General features: G+C 42.0%; 1 protein-coding gene across 3 annotated transcripts in view; it reads left to right on the top strand.

Annotated features, from left to right (window-relative positions):
• The first annotated feature begins 82 nt into the window (after positions 1–82).
• SASH1 (SAM and SH3 domain containing 1) overlaps positions 83–11,988 on the top strand; it is a 189,136-nt gene continuing 177,230 nt past the window's right edge. The window contains exon 1 of one of the 3 annotated variants that reach the window (XM_044917637.1): positions 83–202. In XM_044917637.1, coding sequence (XP_044773572.1) covers positions 83–202 — 120 coding nt within the window. The remainder of the gene's footprint in view (positions 203–11,988) is intronic. The other 2 variants (XM_044917636.1, XM_021693636.2) reach the window with 2 other exon arrangements.

Below are 11,988 nucleotides of genomic sequence, written 5' to 3'. Positions count from 1 at the left end.
CCGGCCGCGCGCTGGTGCGGAGCGAGGGCGCCGGGGGGACCCGGACGCACGGCCGGCGCGCGCGCGCGCGCGGGACGCGGCCATGGAGGACGCGGGAGCAGCCGGCCCGGGGCCGGAGCCCGAGCCCGAGCCGGAGCCCGAGGGGGGCGCGGGCATGTCCGAGGCGTTCTCCCGGCTCTGGACCGACGTGATGGGCATCCTGGTGAGTTACCTGGAGCCGGCGGGCGCGGGAGGGGCGGGGCGCGGGCCCCCGTGCGGGACAGCCCCCTCCGCGACCCGCGCTTCCTTCGCGCTCGCCCACCTGGCAAGCCCACTCCTCCGAGTCGTCCTTCTCTCGCTCCAAGTCCCAGGGGCTTGAATACACACGGCATAGGATTTCAAACCCTAATTAAAAAATAAGCAGCCACAGATCACATCGAAGATCTTTCTTAAACAATCGGGTACATAGTCACCAGTTTAATCTGGGGCACCTGCTGAGAAGTTGGTGTGGAAAAGGCTAGAAAAGACTCCTTCAAAGAGTAGATGTAAATAAATAGTATTTGGCTGTTGTGCCTTCACAGTTGGACTGGGAAAGAGGCTGATGTGACTGATGTTTATCTCTTCACCATTTGTTGTCTGACCACGAAAGGAAAACAAACCATCTTCTTACTCAGAACCACCAAAGAGTGTACTTATTCTGTGTGCAGTTTTTCAACTTGTAGAATTACAGGATATTTGTTGTTTTATGTTTGGAACTAAAAACAATAGGACTTATTTTGCTAAATCTGTATTGTCATGTATTTTGAAATGCCCAGTAACTAAAACCGCCCATGGATTTGGCATAATTTCTGAAAAATAGTTCTTATGCATGGAGGATGAAGCTTTAACTTGTTCAGCGTTCAAAACCCTGGGGAATTAGTAGATGTATTTTGGTGGAGTTGTAGGTAGGCAGGTAGACCGGAATCGGATGGGTGGCGGTTATTAACAGTCAGAGATCTTAATCCACACATAAAGAGTCAATTTCAGTGTAAAGATTTGGAATTGGCTGTTGTTGGAAAAGGCTCTGTATTTACTTTGGGGTCTTTTATCTTTCTGATGGAAGGTATAGTTTTTGAAAAGAAACTCTTCTTTGGGGATGATGAGAAGTGTACCATTTTTGCATAGGAATTAAGCACTTGTGCTTTGGCGTGAGTGAGGCTGGGTCAAATCCCCACTCTCCCGTTGACTGACTGCATGACCTTGGCCAAGGTATTCAACCCCACTGACCTTCAGTTTCATTCCCTGCAAAATGAGGCAAAGGCATGAGGTCTTCAGTTTCATTACCTTGCTGCTTAGGTTCTCTAAGTTTTAGTTATGTTGATGTATATCTAGTGCTCAGCATACTGGCATATAGTAGGTGCTCAATAAATGATCGCTCTCTATTTTTTTCCCCCTGCAAATAGTCTCGTGTCTCATCATTCCAGACATCCTAAAGTCTCACCTAATTCATTTTTAGGTGTTCATTGGTGTTTAGGATTATTCTTATACAGAAAACCAGGGAAGATTGGTCAAAGATTTCTGCTTTTTTCACTCTCCAGTATTTAGAAAAAGTTTATTTTTAAAAATTTAAGATCTCAAGTTTTTGCATTTTCTGAACTTTATTGCTGAATATGGGCCTTTAGTGAAATTTCAGAAAACCCAATGAGTATGTTAAAGTTACAGTGATAAGTTTGTTTTTTTACGTTAGTCAAGCAGGAGACTTATTTTGTTATTTCTTGCTTAGATCCTGCTCCGTAGATTTTTAGTCACTGAGAAAATTGGTCTCATAACATCACATTGCATCCCTTGTTCGGGTGTGGTTGTGGAGGGGAGAGCTGGAGGGGCTCACTTAAATGGGAGTGTGGTCTCAGGGTTGGTTGGGAGGGGGGTGGTGGTTGGCAGATGGCACTTTCTGAAGATTTGCTTTCCCTTCCCTGGCAGATTCCAGCACTGTTGGGTCAGTTGTAGCTGAGTGTTCTTTGGCTGATTTAAAAGATGGGGTGGGGCTGGAGAAGCTCAAACCTTTATTCAAAGGGCAGATGTAGGAGAAAAGAAAATATGTACTTCTTACAGAGCCAGTAGTTCAGTGTGAGGCAGGAAAGAATGTAAATGATTGTCTCAAAGCAAGTATGTTCACTTCTGTTTTCCCATCTTTTAGACAATCTTATTTTCCTTTGGGGTAAACGTGGGCATCAGGATTGTGCCTTAGTAAAATTCAGATGAAGATATGGTTTATCTCCCCTTTTGCCTGTCTGTAAAAAGTCACCAGGTTAAAAGGATCTTTATTCTTTCTGCTTTTAGAAAACTGTCATCCACATGTTTAGAGGAAACTGTCTTTCTAGAAATATATCAAGACAGAATTGACAGTTGACTTTCTCTGTTCTTTCTGAGATAAAAGATAACATTTCCTTCATTTTTAAAATAAGATTTTGCAGTCTGTCAGCCTGCACGGGTGAAGTGACTTGACCAATGGCACACACACCTTGTTACTGACAATTACAGAGTGCACCCCAGTTCTCAGTAGGGTGATGCCATGATACTCCCCAGTTAACTGTCCCAGATCAACATAGCAGAAATGTAATTACATCCTGTATTTTAGGAAAATGCTCCTTGGGTCTTTTTAAGTACGGAACTTGAGGGGAGTAGAGGTAGTAGGGGAATTATACATCCAAACATACAAGACTTCAGGCACAGTAGCTACTTTCTGGATTCCCCTGTTTGTAGAAATCAAACCTCCAAGCCTTTTGAGTTAAACATTTTTTTTAGGTGAATGAGCACAGCTCCCTTTGCCAACTTGAGAGGCACTGAACATCCGCCCCAGGGATTTTGTAGGTTCTAACCTTCTGGGGCATAGATCTCAGTAAATACAGGATGGTTGTTTGAGTTCATTAGGACACATTTTGCATTTAAATTAATTCAGTCCTGCACAGTTCTGAACCAGCCAGTTGCTTTTAGATAATTTGTTAACAAAAATGCTTATTTAGAGAAGAAATAATAGTGTAATTTATGGCATGAAAATGTTCGGGCTGTGCTAGAATGAATAAATGCTAGTAAGTGAATATGTAAATAGAGAATTTGGAGAAAACGAGCTTACCAAACACTAGCTCGTGTGCCAGTGCCTCGAGGGCAGGGTCAGTATTTTACTCCCCCCCCCCCTTTTTTTAATCTCCAGTGCCTGGGATTTACTGGGTCCTGAGTACATGGTTTTATAGAATGGAAAAGGAAGAAAGTATATACTTCTTAAATGCAGGAGCCACATCAAAATCCAGTTCTGTAGAGACCGTACCCCCTGTAATGGGGTGCATTTATGAAGACATTAATTCTGCCCTTGCTTGAACCTAGCGCTCGAGCAGTTTCATTATGCAAACCAGAATCCTGGTGCTTCCACTGGAAACGGTAATGGCAGATTGTGAAATGTTTGTAAATCCTGAGCAATCAGACCATGGCTTTCTTGTGAAATGTGTCCTTCTGTTCTCTAACTCCGCCAACCTGTGGTCTGCCTGGGTTTTCAAGCATGTCACCTTTCACGACGACATGCTTACATTTCTGCGGAGAAGTGCGAAACAAGTTAAGATCCTGTGGGATTTTCACTCTTTTATCTTTACTCCATGTTGCAGACACAACATTCCTTTTTTGGGGTGGGGGCGGGGAGGGTAGTGGTTTTTATGAGTAGGAACTGCTAAGGTTATTAGATATGATAGATCACTGTTTCAGCACTGATTATCCATTCGGTAAGTTGTGATGGTTATTTTTCCTTCAGAATTGGAGGACTTCTTAAAGCTGAGCCAGTCCTTGAAAGCTGCTTGCTAACTGGGAAGGGAGGAGAAAGGAGTTAGTAAGTGCCTATTGTTTGCAAGATCCTGCAAGATGCACCTCCCCCAAATCTTATTTTTCCTCTGTTCCCTGCTTGGTTCCTACAATTTACACCCATTTCCTAGCAATGCTTAGAGAATATCCATTGTCTGGAGACACTTGGACCTTCCCCCATTCTTATTCTTATGTAAGCCACATAAAAGTATATAGCAGGCTTTAGTCCAGAAACTGTTAGGTTTATCCATTCTTGCTATTTACTGAAGAAAATCCTTAAAACACACACACACACACACACACACACACACACACCACCACCACCCCCTTTGCTTTGTAGTTTTAGGCAAAAGTGTGGGGGAGGGGAGATGTTAGTAAGATCTCCAGGGGGCTTTTAAAATGCAAACTCCTTTTAAAGCATTAATTTACATATTCTTTGGGTGGTGTCTCCTGTTTAGCCCATCAGCTAATGACTTAATTAATTTTAGGTCTTGGGATTTGAGAGTCAGCCCCAGTTTCAAATATTCTGACTTCATCTTAATTTTATGTTCCCGTTCGCCAGCTGAAAGCCTTGTGGCTTTTATAAGTGAAGTTACAGGGTGATGTAGCGCAGGGAGCGGAGACCTTGGAAGTGAGCCCTCCACCCCCTAATTTAGAGGAGGAATTAAAGGCTCAAGGTACAGAGTAGGGACCAGAACTCTACAGCCTCCTGATTTTCAGTTCTTGGCCAGAGACAGAATTAAGTCTCATAATTCTGGCTGGAGTCACTAAATCTTTTGATGTGGGGAGAGACCCTTGCCCTACAATGACCTTTCATGCCCCCCTTTTTTCTACTTATCGCCTTCAGCTGCCGTTCTCTACCTTGTAACCCTTCCCTTTCCACCTGACTTACTACTGATATTCTTGTTTTTCATTGTTTACTCCAATTTCTGATGATAGAATGCAGCTGGTGGGGGTGGGGACGGGGCAGGGAGTGTTCCCAAGCTCTGGGTCCTGATGCCGTCCTGGGTCCTTCCCATACTTACCTTCCTAGATTCTTTCCTGTGACCAGTGAGCATTACTGTCCCCATTTTACAGTGGAAGCATACACATGGGTGTCCTAAATCACACAGATAGTAAACAGAAGCTGGGATTTGGATCATGTGTTGTTTCCCAGAAATTAGCTCCTAGCCACAGTTTTATAGTTTATTCTTTCACATGTCTATTGAGACCTTTATTATTAACCTTTTTGCTAAAGCTGTTGAGCTAAGTACTAGCGACGCTTGCTCCTGGCTTCCAGAAGGACATAGTTTTGTAGGAAAAACTGCAGCAGCCCCCGCGTCCCTCGCGCAAAGAAGCACGCAGTCCCACAGTGCAGTGGGCAGAGCAGTGTGCACAGGCAGCCCACCGCACAGAGTGGGGCCATTTCCCAGAAATGCCATTCAGTTTGGACCGTGGCCGTGAGTTAGGCTTTCCTTGAGAGCTGTTCTCCACTGAGGGGTTGAGGCGTAAGGAAGAAAGGGGGGAAGGAGGGCTTCCTGGGCAGAGCCAAGGGGAATAAAGATGAGCTAGCGTGGAGCACTGAAGTGGGTGCAATCATTCTATGGGCTCCAGTGAGCCCCCGGTGCAGAATTTGAAACTGCCACCTGACATGATCCCTTCTGTGTCTTACCGAAGTAACTTTGGTGGGTGATGAGTTGGCAATGGTGAGAACCAGGGCTAAATGTTTATGAAACATAGCACGTTACGTGTCTAGCTTCCATTAGTCCCCATAGTTTACTCAGTATCTCTAAGTAGTCAAGGGTTGCTCTGTGGTCCCTTTCTCTTGGTGATTCTCTTAAGCTCACAAGGAGGCTCGGTTAGTGCAAGAGGTTTTTAGAGATGTCGTGGTCTTAGGATTCTTTTTTGTTCTAAAGAAAAAAATATCTAGGCACATATATGTGTACTCATATCTATCTACCTGTCTTTATTGCAGTGAATGATGTGCTGTTCCTTAAAGAGGGGAATTATTATTTGTAGCAATATGCACATGGTGTTATAGCTAAATGATCTTTAATTCCGTCTTCTAAAAGCTAATTCCAGAGAACAGCAAAGGAGAGAGAAATGTTCAGTTGTGCATATTGATTCAGAAGCAAATCTGTAGCTCAATTTTACAAAGGACATAAGAGGAAAACCTATAACTAGTAGTTTGTCTAATGTATTCTTTTTAAGGGTGCTTTTGGCTTCATACTTAACCATAATAATCTTACAGTGGTACATGATGTCCTTACTCATGGTTTACACACGTTCTTATCATACAGTAGAAATAAAATTGATCTCAGAATAGTGAATTTAAATGGATAGAGGCTAAGTCTCTACGAATTAACTATACCATTTAATACCAGTGAGTACAGGCTAAGACTGACACTGTCAGACTTAACTAAACCTTCAGCCTAATTTTGACGTAAAATGTATTTTTGTGACCCTTTGGATTTGTCGTTTTTCACATGCTTTGCTCATTTATTGATTGATTAACTTTTGGTAATGAGACCTGAAAATGGTAGCATTAGCTGTGCTCCTGGCCACCTGTGTCTCGTGTCCCATCTTTTGTTCCGGAATATGTCTCACTGGATAGCATTAATTCTTCATGAGATGAGATGCTTCCTTGAGATAACCTCGCTTATATTTTTTCTTGCCTGTCAAGTCAGGCAACAGAGATACTCTAGCACAGACACTGGGTCCCTAGGCTTTAGGGTATCTCTGAGACTCAAAAGACAAAAGCTTGATAATGAGATAGTTTTTTTCCTCTCTGTAATCAGTATTCTTTCTTTTTTTTTTTTTTAAGATTTTATTTATTTATTTGACAGAGAGAGAGACAGCGAGAGCAGAAACACAAGCAGGGGGAGCGGGAGAGGGAGAAGCAGGCTTCCCGCGGATCAGGGAGACCGATGCGGGGCTCGATCCCAGGACACTGGGATCATGACCTGAGCTGAAGGCGGACACTTAACGACTGAGCCACCCAGGCGCCCCAGTATTCTTTCTTTTCTGAAGGGCCCTTACTATTATTGTCTTTCACCCTTCTGAAATGATTGGTAAAAACATGAATACGTTTGTATTTACAGTGAATGCTCGTTGGACTCTTGTGCCCTCTATCATAGAAGGTACAGTGCGGCTCTCCTTGGTGTCTGTGATGCGGATTTGGGGATTCATAGTTAATTCTGGTTTCACAGCACGTAGTGTGAGGAAGGTCTAATGTGTCTACCCGTGACTCTGTGCTTGATTATGGCTTCATTTTCTCTCCTACTATTCAGGTTAATAGTGGAATTAAAAGTGAAAGAAAAAAATGCATATAACTAGTTTTAATGAAAAGTGCCATTGAGAAACAGAATGAAAAAATCTTAGTATGTATCCTGAGCTGTATTACTTTAAAATTTTATCCTAGTTAATTTTGTGGACTTTAATACTTTTTTTTTTAATTTTATGTATTTAAAAATCTCTACGCCCAATGTGGGGCTCGAACTCACAACCCCAAGATCAAAAGTCACATGCTCTTCTAACTGAGCCCACCAGGCACACCTGGACTTTAATACTTTTGCCTAAGACTTACTGTCAACCAACAAGTTTTTTATTAGAGCTGAAAAAAATGTTTATAAACTTTTTGGGGTGCTTTTAAAAATGCAGTGTTGCAATATTACAAGAAAGGAATATTCTAGTTTAAGAATAAGTATCTTTGTTATAGGCTTACACTCATTTTCAGAGGATTTTAAGGACCTCACTTACAAAATAAACCATTGGCAATTTTACAGATGTCTTTATTTGGAAATACCCAGGGTTAAAAAAAATTTTTTTAACAAAAACAATGGGATACCCTACACACCTATAACAATGGCCAAAATGTGGAAAGCTGACAACACCAAATGCTTAAGAGAATGTGGAGTAACAGGAACTCTCATTCATTGCTGATGGGAATGAAGAGTGGTTCAGACACTTGGGAGGACAGTTGGGTGATTTCTTATAAAACTGAACATACTCTTACCATCCGATCCAGCAATTGTGCTCCTTCCTTGGTATTTACCCAAAGAAGTTCAAAACTTATGTTCACACAGAAGCACACATGGATTAGTTTATAGCAGCTTTATTCATAATTTCCAAAACTTGGAAGCAACCCAGAGGTCCTTCTATAGGTGATTGGATAAATAATCTGTGGTACATCCAGACGATGGAATATTTTTCATCACTAAAAAGAAATGAACTGTCAAGCTATCAAAAGACATGGAGGAACCTTACATGCATATTACTAAATGAAAGAAGCCAATCAGAAAAGGTTTCTGACTGTGACATTTTGCAAAAGGCAAAACCATGGAGACAGTGGAAAGATCAGTGGTTGGGGGGGACATTCGGGGAAGAGAGGGATGAACAGATGGAACACAGAGGATTTTTATAATGGTGGATATGTGTCATTTATAAATTTGTGCAAACCCATACAGAGAACGTACAACACCAAGAGTGAACCATAATGTAAACTTTGGATTTTGAGTGATAACGAAGTGTAGGTTCATCAGTGTAATAACCGTACTACTCTGGTGGATCTGATGGGGTTTTTGTTGCTGTTTTTTAAGAACAACAACACAGGGCTTGAACTTAAGACCCTGAGATCAAGAGTTGGATGCTCAACTGACTGAGCTACCTAGGTGCCCCCTGATGGGTTTTTTTCAAAACCACCAAGCAATTGTCCACTTCTCAGTGGACACTGACCACAAATTTGACTCAAGTCTAGCACTGGGTACCTCAGGTTAAAGGCTCAATCCTAAAGACTATCTTTACTTCAGATGCCAATCACAAGTCCAGGTTGTTAACCTGCGCTTCTGACGAACTACTGCTACAAATCGGAGGTTCCCATGACCCCCTCCTCAGGTTAGATTCATTTGCTAGAGCAGCTCACAGAACTCCGGAAACCAACTTACTTACTAGATTAACCAGTTTACTTACTAGTTCACCTGTTTATTATAAAGGGCTATAACTCGGGAACAGCCAGATGGAAGAGATGCATAGGGCAAGGTATATGGGAGCTTCCATGCTCTCTGGGGTGCCACTCCCCATAACACCTTGTGTTCACTAATCTGGAAGCGCTCTGAATCCTGCCCTTTTGGTTTTTTATGGAGGCTTTATTACATAGGCATGATTGAGCAAATCATTGGCCACTGGCTATGGATTGAACTCAATCTGGAGCACCTTTCCCCTATCTGGGGGTGGGTTGAGAGTGAAAGTTCCTATCCTTTGATCTTCCGGTCTTTCAGGCAGCCTGCCTGATCTTGAGGCTTTCTAGGGGCCTCACCCTACGGCACTTCATTAGCATAAACTCAGGTGTGCTCAAAAGGGACTCCTAGTGAACTGGCAAGATAGTCCTATCACTACAGAAATTGAGTTTTAGGAGCCCTGTGCCAGGATTGGGAGGAGACCAAGTACATAATATCTTAGTATAAATCACAATACCACAGTGGGGGATGTTAATAATGGGGAGGCTCTGCATGTGTGGGGGTGGGAGATACACAGGAAATCCCTGCCCCTGCACCTTTCCCTCAGTTTTGTTACGAATCTGAAGCTAGTCTAAAGAAATGAAGTCTTAATAAAAAAAAGTAATGATACATTTTTTAAGAGTTTTAAGCAGAGAAGAGTAACAGAATTAGAACATTTAGAAACAAACAAAAAATTAAACATCTTAGAAAACTGAAAGATTGTTTTGTAGAGTAGTTAAGAACAAAGGGAGTAGTTCAGACTGTTTGGGTTCAAATCCTGGCTTCAAATATTTAGTGGATGTGTGACCTGGCAAGTTGCTTGACCATTCTGTGCCTTGGTCTCCTCATCTGTAAAATGGGCATGATAGTCACTGGCATCATCAAGTATGGTGAGATGAACTGAATCACTGAAACTGCATGGCATATGGTAAGCAGATCATAAATGTTCGTTTTTATTAACTATTAAAAGTTGGATCTCTAGTTAGAATGTGAATTAATTTCTCCACTTTTCATCTTTAGGTGGAGGGATGATCTGATTTCACATGTTCAATTTAGAATTGATACTATTGATTTAGTTTATCTCAAATGCCGTTTTAAAAATAGATGGCTTAAATATAAATGCATAAAGTGGCACCTGAGTGGTTCAGTCGGTTAAGTGTCTGCCTTTGGCTCAGGTCATGATCCCAGGGTCCTGGATTGAGCCCCACATCAGGCTCCCTGCTCAGCGGGGAGTCTGCTTCTCCCTCTGCCTCTGCCCCTCCCCCTTGCTCTTGGCTCTCTCTCTCTCTCTCTCAAGTAAATAAATAAAATCTTTTAATTAAAAATAAATAAGTGCATAAATTCAGGTTATGTGTTAGGAAATATTAAAAATATCGTCTATACTCAAGAGAGAATTTATAAAACTTGTGAATAGGCAGGGTTTTCTGGAGGCAAGAAGGTGTTTGTAATGAAAACATATTTTGTTTAAATGGGGTTCAAGTTGCAATAGTGAGACCTTTTTTAATAGTTGACTTGGTAGAAACATGTAAAGTATCGAAAGCATCCACTTAACTAATGATTTTATTTTTTGAGTGTTGGACTCATGTGAATGTACTAGATCTATTTTCATTATCTTGAGCTTTTTCGTGAACTATTTTCCCAGGGTTTTATTGAATTGACCACTGTTTCTGTCAGGGTTGCCAGTCATTTATTCTGGATCTTTGCATCTTCATTAGGAGTCTTCGGTCTCCAGTCAAGAATTTCTACAAGTATCACATGGGCGTGTCCCCACCAGACACATTTCAGTGTGAATATGGTAGAAAATGGGATTTGCTGTGGTTTGAGGAAGAATTGTAAGCTAGTAATGAGTAAATTTGCCACTTATACTACATTTTTATTTTGGCGGAACTTCATTATGCATCTAAAGAAAACCAGAAGGAATTGGAAATCTTCGGGCAAGTCTATAAAGACCATGAATATTTTCTATTGGAAAGATAAAACATTTCATTTTTAAGGCATATTTTTTCATGAATTACGGTTGAGTTGAAAACTTTCTACGAAAGCGTAGTGTTAGGGCATAGTCTACTGGGGGGAAGGAGCAACATGCTGCGGAAGGCAGTAACGACCAACTTGTGTAACATGTGGGGTCCAGGTGGTAACTTAATGAAAGCCCCTCATAACACTGATGCATGTGGTGATTTGCCTTGATTAGGCTATTATGAAAGAGACTATATGGTGAGCTTTAAAGCAAATAGGTATCAAATGATTCATAAGTGGTACATGAAAGATACAGTAAAATTCATGTGATGTAATTTTAGCATTAGCAAAGAACCCTGTGTTGTTTCAACAGAACAGAATGTCAGATAGTAACCCCCACATTCTATATCAAAGGACTCCCTAGCTTATGTCACTGAAGAGCTGCGCATTCCAGACTCTGTCTTTAGAAGGCAGGATGCCTTCCGTGGTGGATGAACTTCCATAGAAACAGGGAGCGGAGACAAATAGAACTAATTCACTCCTTAAACATGAGGAGATTTTTAGCAGGTCACATCACTTACTCTAAGAGGGGCTGCTGTAGAGATTAGATAATGATATTTACATTGGTATAATTCCTTGCACTTCACCGTGTGTCTTTACGTACATTGACTGGTTTAAAGCTCTTACAGCCACCAGAAACCCAGCCTTGTTGGCAGCCTCGGTTCTTTACCCATGTGAGTAAGCTAGGGTTCCTAGTTTCCTTTTCTTTTTTCTTTTTAAAGATTTTATTTATTTATTTGAGAGAGAGAGAATGAGAGAGAGAGTACATGAGAGGGGGGAGGGTTAGAGGGAGAAGCAGGCTCCTCGCCGACCAGGGAGCCCGATGCGGGACTCGATCCCGGGACTCCAGGATCATGACCTGAGCCGAAGGCAGTCGCTTAACCAACTGAGCCACCCAGGCGCCCCTCCTAGTTTCCTTTTCAAACACGCTGACATTTCATTGTCCATATTTCAAGCCCATAATGCAACAACAACAAAAAATGCTAGTTGATTTTTGGCTTCTACAAATTTTAGACTTCTAAGTTTATTAGATGTGAAACACTGAAGTTGAATTTTTGCAAATGTTTGCAAATGGCCGCCTGAAGTAGACCAGACCCAGATGGATGTGGGCTCTACTCTTCTTTGAGCAGAGTTTGGGGGTGGAGCCAGAAGGGGATCTGCAGTCTGTGTTTTCCCATTTTCCACCCAGGCTGCC

Source organism: Neomonachus schauinslandi, chromosome 8, assembly GCF_002201575.2.
Source record: "Neomonachus schauinslandi chromosome 8, ASM220157v2, whole genome shotgun sequence".
Taxonomy (NCBI): domain Eukaryota; kingdom Metazoa; phylum Chordata; class Mammalia; order Carnivora; family Phocidae; genus Neomonachus; species Neomonachus schauinslandi.
This window is presented reverse-complemented; position numbering and strand designations above follow the sequence as displayed.